Source organism: Delphinapterus leucas, chromosome 2, assembly GCF_059928025.1.
Source record: "Delphinapterus leucas isolate spDelLeu-1000000601 "Yukka" chromosome 2, BTC_Dleu_Yukka2, whole genome shotgun sequence".
Lineage (NCBI taxonomy): Eukaryota > Metazoa > Chordata > Mammalia > Artiodactyla > Monodontidae > Delphinapterus > Delphinapterus leucas.
Window position 1 is genome coordinate 25395364 of NC_143130.1, and position 16717 is coordinate 25412080.

At 36.7% G+C, this 16717-nt stretch overlaps 1 protein-coding gene across 1 annotated transcript in view; it reads left to right on the top strand.

Moving 5' to 3' along the window:
• LOC111177972 (rab GDP dissociation inhibitor beta) overlaps positions 1–16717 on the top strand; it is a 44459-nt gene that overhangs the window by 24284 nt on the left and 3458 nt on the right. Inside the window, exons 5-7 of the mRNA XM_022580215.3 lie at positions 1826–2024; positions 2287–2418; positions 15312–15411. Coding sequence (XP_022435923.2) covers positions 1826–2024; positions 2287–2418; positions 15312–15411 — 431 coding nt within the window. The remainder of the gene's footprint in view (positions 1–1825; positions 2025–2286; positions 2419–15311; positions 15412–16717) is intronic.

Genomic DNA, 16717 nt, shown 5'->3' on the forward strand with positions numbered 1-16717 from the left:
TTTATTTATATATTGTATGTCCAGTATATGAATAAGTCAACTTCTTTTATATTCAGTCCCATCAGATGTTAATTATATGGATTGAATATTTATTGAGCACTTGCTATATGCCAGGTACCCTTCTAGGTTTGGGGGTAGGGAGGGTGCAACAGAAGGAAAAAAGTAAACAAAAATGCTTTCCCTTTTGGAGCTTCCATTAGTGGGAGACTGGCTACAGATAAATAAGGAGAAGCATTTCAGATGGTGATATAATCTGATATAAAAACGTATCAGATGGATATGGAGATGAAAGGAGGGAGTGAGGGTGGGGCTACTAGTTTAAATAGGGTGACCAGGGAAGGCATCGTCATATAGAAGTAGCTGTTATAAAAATTACATGGTAGGAAATAATATTTGAATTCGTTAAATTAGGACTTTTTCAGAATGAGCACCGGGTCTCTCACATGTTGGTAATTGCACTGGTATCTGGTTCCGACATAAAGGGATGGAGGAGTAGCTTAGAGCATCTCCTCTGTGCTGGGAGACAGGAGTCCACTGTGCTGGGAGAGTGTCCCTGTCAGGCTCAAGGCTTGGAGGAGGGAGGGAGATGAAAAGAGGGAAAGAGTGGGGAATTTAAGAATACACATTTTCATTTTTATTTTAAGAGAAGTTATGCGATAACTCAACAATAAACTGTTGGTAAGAGCTTTAGGTTCCAACAGGCAGTGTCCGCCAGATTGACCCCCAAGTTGTAAGTGCGTTGCAGTGGTGACTCGTGTTTCCTTTGGCTGTTTTACACCTTCCCCGAAACTACACTTGTGTCTTAAGTAGGGGGCTGTGTGGTAATAGAATATTCCTTTTTAGCCTTATGCTTTTACTGTGTATGCAGTCTGTCCATTTTTTTAAAGCTAGGTTCTAAATATTAATTTAAAAAGTTAAATGTAGTCAGCTGTCATGAATAGCCTCGTGATCATTTTAATTTTCAGTTTTGTTGATTTCAGCTATAGTCTTGGGGGAAATAATGTTTAAATTATCAAAATATTCAGCTGTCAACAGATATAAAAGGAATGGTTAAGCATTTATTTTTAAAGCTATAGTTGTTTTTAAAGTAGCCGTATGGTTTAAGAAAGGGGAAGAAGGAGATGCAACCAGAAATTTTTCTTTTCCTTTGACCTTGTCTTTCTGCCAGCTATCTACGGTAGTAGGGATCCTGAGTAGTAGGAAGAACTGAGGGTTTCTTAGGTGGTAGTTCATAGCTTTCTCCTGATCTGCTTTTTAGTGTAAAAAGCAGTGAACTGCTTATCTAGGACTTCATTAAAGTGACTGGCAGCATAATCAGCATCTAAATTTCTTTGAGGTCAGAGATTGTTCTTGGTATCTAAGCTGCTTTTCCATTAAATACCAGAGTGTATCTTAGCATATGGAAAAAAAAAGAATGAAGTGCATTGAGAATTTTAGGCAGTTGCTGGAGTACAGATCAGAGTTGTCAAAAAAACATTCAGATAGATGCCTTCATGAATAATAGTTTTTCAAAGTCTTATTTATCTTGTACCTAATAAGAGGTATAATTATACATATTGCATTTAATTAATTACTGGTTATAATTACTTGTAATTGTGTAAAATTGAAGGCTTAATAGCTGATCTATTGTAATTATGACAGTTTATTTTAAAGTGTTATGAAACTGTCAGTTTATTTTAAAGCAATGTCCAAACTCCCATATTTTAAATTGCACATTGCCTTAGAAGAGCCTCAGATAACATAAAATATTTAAACTTTATTTTCACATTTTCTTTTCCTCAGTGTCCTATTGTGAGTGTGTGCTTTTTGAAAAATTATTTTTTAGGCCGAATGGGGCTGTTTGAAAAACGTCGATTCAGAAAATTCCTGGTGTATGTTGCCACCTTTGATGAGAGTGATCCTAGAACTTTTGAGGGCATTGATCCTAAGAAGACGGCAATGCGAGAGGTGTATAAGAAATTTGCCCTGGGCCAAGATGTTATAGATGTTACTGGTCATGCCCTGGCACTTTACAGAACTGGTGAGTAAGTTTTTTGGTTTTCAGATTTACATTTTTCTTGGAATTCTTCACTGAATTTCCCAATTCTGCAGAGTGGAAATTCTAACAAAACAAATATATAGCTCTATTATACTACTAAAGAAGAAGTTCTAACTGCACATTAGAGTTAGAGCCTTTTAAATAAAATGTGGAGATGTTGAATTAAAATCCATTCAGAAAAAGATTTTAAATTGAATATAAGCATGCAAACCAAAGCCCTTTTCTAATGGTCATTTCCTTTTGTCTAGCTATTTAGATCAACCATGTTGTGAAACCATTAATAGGATTAAACTTTACAGTGAGTCTTTGGCAAGATATGGCAAAAGCCCATACCTTTATCCACTCTACGGCCTTGGAGAACTGCCACAAGGATTTGCACGGTGAGAGCCCATGTTTAATCTTTGTGCTAAAACCTCACTGATCCTGAACCTCGTCTTGAACGGTAGTTTATGATATGGTTGTGGTTGTGAATAATGAGACAAGATTTGTCTGTGAGTGGTGAGGTGCCTTTTGTTTTTATTGAAGTAAAATTTATATACAGTGAAACCACAGATCTGTGGTTAAAAAAAAAATGAGTTGGACATATATATATATAGACCTTTGTAACCCAAACTCCAATCTAGATGTAGAACATTTTCCTTACTCCAGAAGTTCCCTTGTATCCCCTCATAATCACCACCACCCTTGCACTGTAACAACTACATTTGTGATTCCTATCATCATAGAACACTTTTGCCTGTTTTTGAAGTTTTATTATATAAAAGGAATAATATGTGCTTACTTAAAAAAATTATTTATTTATTTTTGGCTGTGTTGGGTCTTTGTTGCTGTGCGCAGGCTTTCTCTAGTTGCGGTGAGCGGGGGCTGCTCTTCGTTGTGGTGCACGGGCTTCTCATTGCGGTGGCTTCTCTTGTTGCAGAGCATGGGCTCTAGGCGCGCAGGCTTCAGTAGTTGTGGCACACGGGCTCAGTAGTTGTGGCTCATGGGCTCTAGAGCGCAGGCTCAGTAGCTGTGGCGCACAGGCTTAGTTGCTCTGTGGCATGTGGGATCTTCCCGGACCAGGGATGGAACCCGTGTCCCCTGCATTGGCAGGCGGATTCTTAACTACTGCGCCACCAGGGAAGTCCCTATGTACTCATTTTTATCTGGCTTTTGCTTAACAATATTTTTGAGATTTCAGCCATGTTGATGCACGTGCTGTTAAATTCATTTTAAAAATACTGAGTAATGTTTCATTATGTGAATTATGTGAATATACCACATTGTCCTGTTGATGGACATCTGGGTAGTTTTCAAAACGTTTTGGGGTATTATGAATGAAGCTACTATGAACTTTTGTGTAAAAGTGTGTATGGACATCAGTTGTCATTCTTTTGGGTACATATCCCGGAGTGGAATTGCTGGCTGATATGGCAAGTATATGTTTAACTTGATAATACTGCCCAACAACTTTCCAGAGTGGTGGTTGTACCATTTTACATTCACTTAGCAGCATGTGAGAGTTGTGGTTGCTCCACACACCTGCCAACCTTTAGTATTGTCAGTCTTCTTAATTTTAACGACCCAAGTAGGTGTGAAATGCTATCTCATTATGGTTTTAATTTACATTTCCTGAGGACTAATGTTGATCACCTTTTCATGAGCTTGTTTTGTATAATTTTGTGGTGTGAGTGTTCATTTCTTTTGCACATTTTTAAAGATTGGGCTTTTTGTTCTTGATTTGTAGGCAATCTCGACGTATCCTGACTGCAAGTCTTCTGTCAGTATATGTATTATAAATTTTTCTCTTAGTCTGTGGCTTGTCTTCTGATATGCAGAAGTTTTAAATTTTGCTAATATACCAAAGGGTTTTTTTTTTAATGTTTAGTATTTTTTGGTTTCTAAGAAGATTTGCCTACCTCAGGAGCACAAAGATACTCCTATGTCTTTTTCTAGAAGCTTTATAGTTTTAGCTTTGTGTTTAAATCTGTGATTCATCCTGAAATCATGTTGGTGTGTGAGGTGAGGCTTGAGGTTCACTTTTTTCTGTACTGATATTTAGTTGTTCTAGCACCATTTGTTTTAAAGTTGTCTTGGTGCCTTTGTGAAAAATCAGTTGGCCATATACACATGCCTATTTTGTTCCAATGATCTATTTATTTTTCCTATTCCATTACTACATCATCCTGATTATTACAGTTTTTTGTAATAAGTCTTGAAATCAGGTAATATAAATCCTTCAACTTTGTTCTTTTTCACAATTGGTTTGTCTATTCTAGGTCCTTGCATTTCTACATAGATTTTAGAAGAAGGTGTCAGTGTGTTGAAAAAAATATTTGGTGTGATTTTAGTTGGGATTGAGTTAAACCTATAGATCAATTAGGGAGAGAATTATCTTAATAACATTGAGTTTTCCAGTCCGTGAACCCTGTCTCTCACCATGTATTTAGGTTTTCTTTTGTTCAGCAATATTTTGTAGCTTTCATTGCAGAGATCCAGCACTTTTTTGGTTCAAACTTATTCATAAGTATTATATGTTATTTTGATGCTGCTGTTAATGAAAGTTTCAATTTTATTTAAAGTTGTTTGCTGCTTATATACAGAAGTACAATTGATTTTTGTACTTCCTGTGACCTTGCACTTATTCTATTAGTTTTATAGATTTCTTAGAATTTTCCTTGTACACAGTTACATCATCAGTGAATAGAGAGATTAGCTTCTTCCTGTACAACCTTTGTGTTTTTACCCTCTTGACTTTATGAACTGGCTAGTACTTCCAGAAGAATGAGGAATAGAAGCGATGAAGATGGACATTCTTGCTTTGTTTCCAGCCTTCAGGGGAATGTTTTCAGTATTTTATTATTAAATATGTTTTCTGTATGTTTTTTATAATAGGCAGTTTTGTCAGATTAAATTCCATTTTCATAGCTTGCTGAGAATTTTTATTACGAATGGGTGTTGACATTGAGTTAATAATGCAGATTTTCTTTATGCTATTGTGAATTTTATAGATTGATTTTTAGATATTAAATTAACCTTGCATTCTTAGAGCAAACACTACTTATTCATGATGTATTTTCCTTTTAATTTATTGTTGGATTTAATTTGCATCTATGTGTGTGTATGTATGCGTTTGTGTGTGCCTGTTTGTATGTGTACATTCACACACGAGTTCTTGTGCCTATGTTCATGATAGATACTGGTTTATAATTCCTGTAATATTCTTCTCTGTTTTTTTGTATCAGGGCTTAATCGACTCATAACATGAGTTGGAAGAGTTTCCTCCTACTCTGTCTTCTGAAAGAGGTTGTGAAAAATGGTATTGTGCTTAAAGGTTTGATAGAATTGACCAATGAAGCCATCTGGACCTGTAGAACTTTTTTTATGGGAAGGCTTTTGAGTGTTAATTCATTTTCTTTTAATAGAAATAAAGCTGTTCAAATGTACTATTTCTTATTTTCAGTTGTGTTTTTCAAGGAATTTGACTATTTCAAATAAGTTCTTGAACTTTTTGACAAAAAGTTGTTCATAATATCTCTTTATTATGTTTTTGATGTCTATAGGATCTTTAGTGAGGTTCCCATCTTCATTCTTGTGTTGGATAGTTTATAATTTCTCTTTTCTTGATGGGATTTCATCAATTTTATTAATCTTTTCAAAGTGCCAAATTTTTAGCTTTGTTAATTTCCTTTGTAGTTATTTTTAATTTTACTGATTTCTGATCTTAATTTTTTCCTTATTTGGGGTTTTTTTTTCTTTTAGTTTTTAAGGTTGAAACAGATAATTGATTTTATACTTTTCTTCTCTGACATAAACATTCGAAGGTCTAAATTTCCCTCTAAATATGTACCATCTAATATGGTACCCTATCTTTCCTATGATTTTTTTTTCTTTGACCCTTGGGTTATTTGAAAGTATAGTGTTTAATTCCTAAACATTTGAGGATTTCCCTAAATACCGTACTGACATCTAATTTAATTCCATTATGGTCAGAGAACAAACTTGTAAATTTTCAGTCTTTGAAATTAATTAAGGCATAATTTATGGCCAAATACATGATGTTTTAGTGAATATGCCCTTGAAAGAATTCTGCATGCATGTTTTAGAAAGGTAGCTCATAGAGTTGTTCAAATGTATATTCTTACTGATTCTTTTTCTAGTTCTGTTGCTGAGAGAGGGTCTTCTACCACGATTGCGGATTTATCTGTTTCCTACTTTAGTTCTGTCAGTTTGTACTTCAGACATTTAAAGCTCTTTTACTAGGTGATACTAATTTCTGATTACACCAAGTCTTCCTTGTCTCATACTAATATAACCATACCAACTTGTTTACTGTTTGAACAATTTTTGTTTATCCTTTTGATTTTAAACCCTCTGTGTCTTTATATTAAAGTGAGTCTCTTACAGCATATAGTTGAATATTGCTTTTTTATCCCATGTGACAACCTTGGCCTTTTAATGGAATTTTTTAGTCATTTATGTTTAATATAATTATTGATATGGTTGGGATTAGATCTGTTGTTTTGCTGTTTTCCCCCCCTCCCCCTGACTCCCCCCCCAGGTTCCTCTTTCCTTTTTTGGAATTAATCAAATATTTTCATCTTAATTTTTAGCTGTGCCTTTTCATTTCTAATTTTTTAGTGCTCACTCCATAAATTATAATATCGTCCTTCATTTATCACAGTTATTTGGAGTTAATACTGTCCTTCTTTACATAAACTGTAAGAACTTTGCAACAATCTCATCCCATTTACTATTCCTTTGTGCTGTTGTTGCCTATATTTTATGTCTACATACTTTATTAAACCCCACAATACAACATTATAATTTCTGCATTAAACAGTCAGTTTAAAGAAATGAAGGGAAGGAAAAATGTAATCATTTGTCCACAATTTTACCATTTTTGATGCTATTCATTTTTTCTTAAATCCTTGTTTCCATCTGTTGTCATTTCTCTTCAGCTTTTCTTTGGCATTCTTGTAGTTACTGTTGATGATTTCTCTCAGCTTTTATTTTTATCTGAAAGTGTTACGTCACCCTCATTTTTGAAGGACTTTTTGTTGGCTTAAGACTTTTTTTATTCAGCACTTTATAGCTGTTGTTCCCTTCACTTGTGGCCTGCTTTATTTATGAGAAGTTAGCTGTCAACTGTAATAAATAGTTGTTTCTGTGTTTTTTTTTTGTTTTTTGTTCTTCTGGTTGCTTTCAAAATTTTCTTTGTGTTTTTGGGAGTATAACTAGGATTTGCCTAGGTGTGGTTTTGCTTGGGATTTGCTGAACTGCTTGGATGTGTAAGTTAATTTTTTAGATCAAGCTGGGAATTTTAAAATCATTATCCTCTTCAGATATTCTGTCTCATTTTCTCTCTTGTCCCCTGGGACACTGATTGCTTGTATGTTAGATACTTGGTATTATTCCATAGTTCAGGGGTCTCCAACCCCTGGTAAAGGTCCTCAGCCTGTTAAGAACCAGGCCACACGGCAGGAGGTGATTGGTGGGTGAGCGAGCGAAGCTTCATCTGCCGCTCCCCATTGCTCGCATTACTGCCTGAATGATCCCCCCCATCACTCACGTTACCATCTGAACAAACTCAACCCACACTCCCCCTACCCCTGGTCTTCCATGAAACTGGTCTCTGGTGCCAAAAGGGTTGGGGACCGCTGCCATAGGTCCCTGAGGCTCTGCTCATTTTTTTCTTTGTTTTATCTCTTTATGTTTCGTATCAGGTAATGCGTGTTCATTTAAGTTCACTAGTTCCTTTTTCTGTTATTTCCAGTAAGCTGTTAATCACATTCAGTGAGTTCTAATTTTTTAAAAAATATTTTTTCAACTGATCTAGAATTTTCATTTTTTAAATATAGTTTTCATTTTTCTTATGAGATTTTCTGTTTATTCATTTTGACTTTCACGAATATATAACGTTCTTTTTTTAAAATCTTTATTGGAGTATAATTGCTTCACAATAGTGTGTTAGTTTCTTTTGCAAAACAGAGCAAATCAGCCATAGGCATACACATGTCCCCATATCCCCTCCCTCTTGAGTCTCCCTTCCATCCTCCCTATCCCACCCCTCTAGGTCATCGCAAAGCACCAAGCCGATCTCCCTGTGCTATGCTGTCGCTTCCCACCAGCTAACTATTTTACATTGGGTAGTGTATATATGTTGATGCTACTCTCACTTAGCCCCAGCTTCACCCTCCGACCCCATGTCATCAAGTCCATTCTCTATGTCTACCTCTTTATTCCTGCCCTGCAGCTAGGTTCATCAGTACCTTTTTTTTTTTTTTTGATTCCATATATATGTGTTAGCATATGGTATTTGTTTTTCTCTTTCTGACTTACTTCACCCTGTATGACAGACTCTGGGTCCATCCACCTCACTACAAATAACTCAATTTCGTTTCTTTTTATGGAGTATTATTCCATTGTATATATGTGCCACATTTTCTTTATCCATTCATCTGTCGATGGATGTTTAAGTTGGTTCCATGTCCTGGCTATTGTAAATAGTGTTGCAGTGAACATTGTGGTGCATGTCTCTTTTTGAATTATGGTTTTCTTACGGTATATGCCCATTAGTGGGATTGCTGGGTCATATGGTATTTCCATTTTTAGTTTTCTAAGGACCCTCCATACTGTTTCCCATAGTGGTTGTATCAGTTTACATCCCCATCAACAGTGTAGGAGGGTTCCCTTTTCACCACACCCTTTCCAGCATTTATTGTTTCTAGCTTTTTTGATAATGGCCATTATGACTGGTGTGAGGTGATACCTCATTTTAGTTTTGATTTGCATTTATCTAATAATTAGTGATGTTGAGCATCTTTTCATGTGCCTCTTGGCCATCTGTATGTCTTCCTTGGTGAAATGTCTATTTAGGTCTTTTGCCCATTTTATAACCGGATTGTTTTTTTGATATTGAGCTCCATGAGCTGTTTGTATATTTTGGAGATTAATCCTTTGTCTGTTGTTTCATTTGCAAATATTTTCTCCTATTCTGAAAGTTGTCTTGTTTATGGTTTCCTTTGCTGTTCAAAAGCTTTTAAGTTTAATTAAGTCCCATTTGTTTATTTTTGTTTTTATTTCCGTTACTCTAGGAGGTGGGTCAAAAAAAGATCTTGCTGTGGTTTATGTCAAAGAGTGTTTTTCCTATGTTTTCCTCTAAAAGTTTTATAGTGTGTGGTCTTACATTTAAGTCTATAATCCATTTTGAGTTTATTTTTGTGTTTGGTGTTAGGGAGTGTTCTAATTTCCTTCTTTTACATGTAGCTGTCCAGTTTTCCCAGCACCACTTACTGAAGAGGCTGTCTTTTCTCCATTGTATGTTCTCGCCTCCCTTGTCGTAAATTAGGTGCCCGTATGTGTGTGGGTTTATCTCTGGGCATTCTATCCTGTACCATTAATCTATATTTCTGTTTTTGTGCCAGTACCATACTGTCTAGATTATTGTAGCTTTGTGGTATAGTATGAGGTCGGGGAGGCTGATTCCTCCAACTCCGTTTTCTTTCTCAAGATTGCTCTGGCTATTCGGGGTCTTTTGTGTTTCCATATGAATTGTAAGATTTTTTCTTCTAATTCTGTGAAGAATGCCATTGGTAGTTTGATAGCAATTGCATTGAAACTGTAGATTGCTTTGGGTAGTATAGTCATTTTCACAATATTGATTGTTCCAATCCATAACATGGTATGTTTCTCCAACTGTTTGTGTTATCTTTGATTTCTTTCATCAGTGTTTTATAGTTTTCTGAGTACAAGTCTTTCACCTCCTTAGGCAGGTTTATTCCTAGGTATTTTATTCTTTTTGTTGCAGCGGTAAATGGGAGTGTTTCCTTAATTTCTCTTTCTGATTTTTTGTTGTTGGTGTATAGGAATGCCAGAGATTTCTGTGCATTAATTTTGTATCCTGCAACCTTACCAAATTCATTGATTAGTTCTAATAGTTTTCTGGTGGCATCTTTAGGAATTTCTATGTGTAGTATCATGTCATTGGCAAATAGTGACAGTTTTACTTCTTTTCCAATTTGTATTCCTTTTGTTTCTTTTTCTTCTCTGATTGCTGTTGCTTGGACTTCCAAAACTATGTTGATTAAGAGTGGCAAGAGTGGACATCCTTGTCATGTTCCTGATCCTAGTGGAAATGCTTTGTTTTCCACCATTGAGTATGATGCTTGCTGAGGGTTTGTCATATATGGCCTTTATTATGTTGAAGTAGGTTCCCTCTATGCCCATTTTCTCGAGAGTTTCTGATCATGAATTTTGTCAAAAGCTTTTTCTGCATCTATTGAGATGATCATATGGTTTTTATTCCTTAATCTGTTAATGTTGTATATCACCTTGATTGATTTGTGTATATTGAAGAATCCTTGCATCCCTGGGATAAATCCAACTTTATCATGGTGTATGATCCTTTTAATGTGCTGTTGGATTCTGTTTGCTAGTATTTTGTTGAGGATTTTTGCATCTATGTTCATCAGTGCTATTAGTCTATAATTTTGTGATATCTTTTTCTGATTTTGGTATCAGGGTGATGGTGGCTTTGTAGAATGAATTTGGGAGTGTTTCTCCATCTGCAGTTTTTTGGAAGAGTTTGAGAAGGATCGGTGTTAGCTCTTCTCTAAATGATTGATAGAATCCACCTGTGAATCCATCTGGTCCTGGACTTTTGTTTGTTTGAGGATTTTTAATTACGGTTTCAATTTAATTACTTGTGATAGGTCTGTTTATATTTTCTAATTCTTCCTGGTTCAGTCTTGGAAAACTGTACCTTTCCAAGAATTTGTCCATTTCTTCGTGGTTGTCCATTTTATTGGCATATAGTTGTTTGTAGTAGTCTCTTATAATCCTTTGTATTTCTGCCGTGTCAGTTGTGTGATTTTTCCTTTTTCCTTTCTAATTTTATTGATTTGCATCTTCTCCCTCTTTTTCTTGATGAGTCTGGCTAAGGGTTTATCAATTTTGTTTATCCTCTCAAAGAACCAGCTTTTAGTTTTATTGATATTTGCTATTGTTTTCTTCATTTCTATTTCATTTATTTCTGCTCCGATCTTTATGATTTCTTTCCTTCTGCTGACTTTGGGTTTTCTTTGTTCTTCTTTCTCTAGTTGTTTTAAGTGTAGGGTTAGAATGTTGAGATTTTTCTTGTTTCTTGAGATGAGACTGAATTGCTATAAACTTCCCTCTTAGAACTGCTTTGCTGTGTCCCTTAGGTGTTGGGTCATTGTATTTTCATTGTCATTCATTTCTATGTGTCTTTTTATTTCTTCTTTGATTTCTTCAGTGACCTCTTGGTTATTTAGTAGTGCACTGTTTAGCCTCCATGTATTTGTGTTTTTTACATTTTTTTCCCCTGTAATTGATTTCCAGTAGCATTGTGGTCAGAAAAGATGCTTGATACGATTTCAGTTTTCTTAAATTTTCTGTGGCTTGATTTGTGACTCAAGGTGTGATCTATCCTGGAGAATGTTCCATGTGCACTTGAGGAGAAAGAGTATTCTGCCACTTTGGATGGAATGTTCTATAAATATCAGTTAAGTCTATCTGGTCTGTTGTGTTATTTAAAGCTTGTGTTTCCTTATTTATTTTCATTTTGGATGATCTGTCCATTTGTAAGTGGGTTGTTAAAGTCCCCTACTGTTGTTGTGTTACTGTCGATTTCTCCTTTCATGGTTGTTAGTATTTGCCTTATGTATTGAGGTGCTCCTATGTTGGGTGCATAAACATTTATAGTTGTTATATCTTCTTCTTGGATTGATCCTTTGATCATTATGTAGTGTCCCTCCTTATCTCTTGTAACAGTGTTTACTTTAAAGTCTATTTTATCTCATCCCGAGTATTGCTACTCCAGTTTTCTTTTGATTTCCATTTGTGCGGAATATCTTTTTCCTTCCCTTCGCTTTCAGTCTGTATGTGTCCCTAGGTCTGAAGTGGGTCTCTTATAGACAGCATATATATGGGTCTTGTTTTTGTATCCATTCAGCCAGTCTGTATCTTTTGGTTGGGGCATTTAATCCATTTACATTCAAGGTTATTATTGATATGTATGTTCCTATTACCATTTTCTTAATTGTTTTGGGTGTGTTTTTGTGGGTCTTTTTCTTCTCTTTTGTTTCCCGCTTAGAGAAGTTCCTTTAGCATTTGTTGTAAAGCTGGTATGGTGGTGCTGAATTCTCTTAGCTTTTGCTAGTCTGAAAAGCTTTTGACTTCTCCATCAAATCTAAATGAGATCCTTGCTGGTCAGAGTAATCTTGGTTGTAGGTTTTTCTCTTTCATCTCTTTAAGTATATCCTGCCACTCCCTTCTGGCCTGCAGAGTTTCTGCTGAAAAATCAGCTGATAACCTTATGGGGATGGATCCCTTTGTATGTTATTTTTTGTTTTTCCCTTGCTGCTTTTAATATTTTTTCTTTGAATTTAATTTTTGTTTGTTTGATTAATATGTGTCTTGGTGTGTCTTTCTGAGGGTTTATCCTGTATGGGACTCTCTGTGCTTCCTGGACTTGAATGACTATGTCCTTTCCCATGTTAGGGAAGTTTTCCTCTATAATCTCTTCAAATATTTTCTCAGTCCCTTTCTTTTTCTTTTCTTCTTCTGGGACCCCTATAATTCGAATGTTGGTGCGTTTAGTGTTGTCCCAGAGGCCTCTGAGATTGTCCTCAATTCTTTTCTTTTTTCTTTATTCTGCTCCTCAGCAGTTATTTCCACCATTGTCTTCCAGCTCACTTTTTCGTTCTTCTGCCTCAGTTATTCTGTTATTGATTCCTTCTAGTGTATTTTTCATTTCAGTTACTGTGTTGTTCATCTCTGTTAGTTTATTCTTTAGTTCTTCTAGATCTTTGTTAAACATTTCTTGTATTTTCTCAATCCGTGCTTCCATTTTATTTCCGAGATTCTGGATCATCTTTACTATCGTTACTCTGAATTCTTTTCAGGTAGATTACCTATTTCCTCTTTATTTATTTGGTCTTGTAGGTTTTAACCTTGCTTCTTCATCTGTGACATTTTTTTGCCATCTCCCTTTTTTTTTTTTTATGAGTGGGATTGTGTTCCTGTTTTACTAGTTGTTTGGCCAGAGGCTTCCAACACTGGAGTTTGTAAGCTATTGGGTAGAGCCGGGTCTTGGTGCTGAGATGAGGAACTCTGTGAAACCTCACTCCAGTGAATATTCCCTGGGGCCTGAGGGTCTCTGTTAGTCCAGTGGTTCAGACTCACAGCTCCCACCATAGGAGCTTCCACCCGACCCCAGGCTCGCGAATCAAGATCCTGCAAGCCGTGTGGTGTGGCAAAAAAAAAAAAAAAAAAGAATAACAAAGTAAAAAGTAAAATTAGACTAGGAAACTAACAGATGTCTTATAAAGAATGTAAAAATAAAAATATAGATGAATCAACAACCAGAAGGTACATCAGTACCACAATAGTAAAAAAGAGGAGAAGGGAAAAGGAAAAAAAATAGCGGGGGGCGGGGGGAAGTTCCTTGGCTGTGGAAAGCGGGGCCTAAGCAAGGGTGAGGTTTGGGTGGTAGGTGGGGCCAATGCTCAGGACCCACAGGGCTGGAAAAGGCCCTGCGGGCTGTGAGGGGTGGGGCTTAGGCTTAAGGAACAGAAGGGGCCCAGGTGTGCTCCCCACCCCTGGTCTCAGAGGGCAGGGGACCTCACCTGGGAGCTCAGCAGGCTCCCTGTACCTGAGTGCACGTGGTGACAGTAACCCTCTGCTCCTCACCCACTCCTCTGGAGGGCCCCTCCCGCTTGCCTCTCAGATACTCCCCTTGGCCTACTTTCTGTGCCCCCCAGGACACATGTGGCCTGGATGGTGCTTTGGAGGTGGGGGAACCAGCTTGGGAGCTCCCCGTGCCCGAGTAGGTGGGGCAGTCGCCCTCCACTGCTCTCCCGCTCTTCCTGGAGACTCCCTCCCACCTGCCTCTCCTGATCTCCCCAGCCTCAGGGGCTGATCTTGTCTGGCCTCCACTTCTCCTCCCCCCTCGGTCCCCTTACATCCTACTCGTTCATTATGGAGTTCCTTCTGTCTCCTTGGGGGTCAGAGTCCCCCACCAGCGCCCGGCAGCCGCCCTAGTTCTGGGGAGATGCTAACTCCGTGTCTTCCCACATCGCCCTCTTGACTTCTCTCCTATAACGTTCTTGAACATAGATCTTTGAACAAGGATGTTTGTCCTTGTACATATTCGTAGTAGCTGCATTTAACTCCCTGCGTATTTTAGCATCAGTAATCTGGGCATCTGTTTGTTTTGATCACTCTTCCTCTTTACTTTTTTCCATTTTCTTTTTTTCCATGTGTCCAGTAATTTTTGATTGTATGTTGGACATAACTGATCGGTATATTGTAGAGATGGTGGATTCTTTCTGTGATGAGTGTTGATTTTAGTTTTGAGTTGGCAGTTAAACTATTGGCCGTTCACCTTGAACTTTTGGAGACTTGATTTTATACTTTGTAGGTGGGGGGTCTTTTGTCTTTGGCTGAATCCTTCATGAGGTGTGGTCCTCTGGGGTTTCACTGGAAAGCCCAAGGTATGTACCAAGTTCCTCTAATATGGCAGTTTCAAACTTCAAACTTATTTGTCCTTAAGGCCTGTAGCTGTAGTTTCTCCTCAAGTCTTTTTGCCTTTTAGCTTTTGCTTTTTCCTGGGTTCCTTGGAGTCTCTCTCCTATGTACAAGCATTTCTGGAGTTAGTTAAGGATTTGAAGAGATTTTATAATTTGGTTGCTCCCCATTTTGGAAGACTTTCTCCCACAATTTTTATTTCCTCATACAGCCCCAAACTCTATCTTATGGCATGTTAAATCAGTAAGACTGCAGGTTTTTTGCTTCTGTTCTAGCTGTCCCATGTTACAAGGACTGGGTAGGTCATTCTGTCAGGGGAAGAGCCATACAAACCACGTGAAGATCTCATCCAATTGCTTCTTTCAAGTCTCTTGTCTAGTTTCTGCCTGCTTTTACTCACTGTCCAGTGTGCTTTCTGATAGATTTTTCGTGGTTCAGAGTCTTAATTTTTAATATGCAGGAGGATTAGACTTACAAGCTGTTATTCCATTACTGGTCAGTGTGGTTTGTTTGCACTTGATAACTACGAATGTGGGACATCATTACATGGTTTTGACTGTTTTAGAATTGATGCTTTTATGACTTAAACTAATGCCTTCTGGAAGGAAACTGAACAAATACATGTTTCCTGTAACTCATTAAAATCTAAGAAAGGAGACTTTAGTAGTTGAAATAATTATAAATTACTGATTGATTATAATTACAATTATAATTACTAATTATAGTTTAAATACTTTGCTAGGCTAAGTGCTATTTATGGAGGTACCTACATGCTGAATAAACCAATTGAAGAAATCATTATGCAAAATGGAAAAGTGATTGGTGTAAAATCTGAAGGAGAGGTAAGTAGCTTTTACAATTTAAGAAATATTATATTCTTGTAAAGAAAACTTTGTTTAATAAGTACTAAATTTGGTATGGACATCGATCCTAGATTTCACACTATGTATGTTTTCTTTATGGTAACTTGGTATTCATAATGACTGAAAACTTATAATATTTAATATTTTCTGTTGTGTTGATTGTTGCTTAAGACTAAAACAAATTATGAATGAGCTCTAAATGGTATTACATATGTAGTGTGGGTTGGTGTCTGTCTCCCGAATTTTCATTTAAATTTAGCTTTATATGTACCACTTATAACTTATTGGTTGAATTGGGGCTTGGCCAATACTATTTTATTATTTAATTTATTATTATTAAATTATTAAATATTAGTAATGTTAATCATTACTGTTAACATTATTTTATTTTGGGTTTAGCCAAGGAACTGGTCGGGTGGAGTTTTGAGCAGTGTTTCTCAAATTTGAAATGAATGTAAATTGTTAATTTTGTCAGAGTACACGTTTCTCATTCAGTAGGTCTGTGGTGGGTCTGCATTTTCTTGCAAGCTCTCAGATGCCAGTGCTGTTGGTCTGCAAGCCAGACCATATTTCATGAACCATCAACTTTTACAAATGGAACCGTTCAAAAAAGAAACTGAAAAACTATGTTTAAAAAAGTATTTTGGGGGCTTCCCTGGTGGTGTAGTGGTTGAGGGTCCACCTGCCAATGCAGGGGACACGGGTTCATGTCCCGGTCCGGGAAATCCCACATGCCGTGGAGTGGTTGGGCCCGTGAGCCGTGGCCGCTGGGCCTGAGCATCCGGAGCCTGTGTTCCGCCCTGCGTACCGCAAAAAAAAAAAAAAAAAAAAAAAAAAAAAAAAATATATATATATATATATATATATATATATATATTTGGGGATTCCTGATGGTATTCTATGGGTTCAGACCATATAATCTATACTCACTAGCTGGCCATCTGACCCTTTATTGTTGTAGGTCTTTTGTAACTACCTTGTGCTTCCAGCATACACATAATAGATGTTTAGGAATAGGGATAAACGTCTTAATCTGATATCGCAAAGTTCTTTTTATTCATTCCATTTTTCTTTGCTTCAGGCAACTGCTTCCTCTTAGGACATTTCAGGGCTTTGATAGAAAGAGGAAGACGATAATATAATAATACATAATTTATCTTGCAACTTAAGTTTTACTTAGTAAGTATAGTCTTAAAAGGAGAGATTATGGTCTGTTTCTAATATTAGAAAGAACTATTTATAGACCATTTACTTTTCACTGGGTCCATTTACATATAATGACATT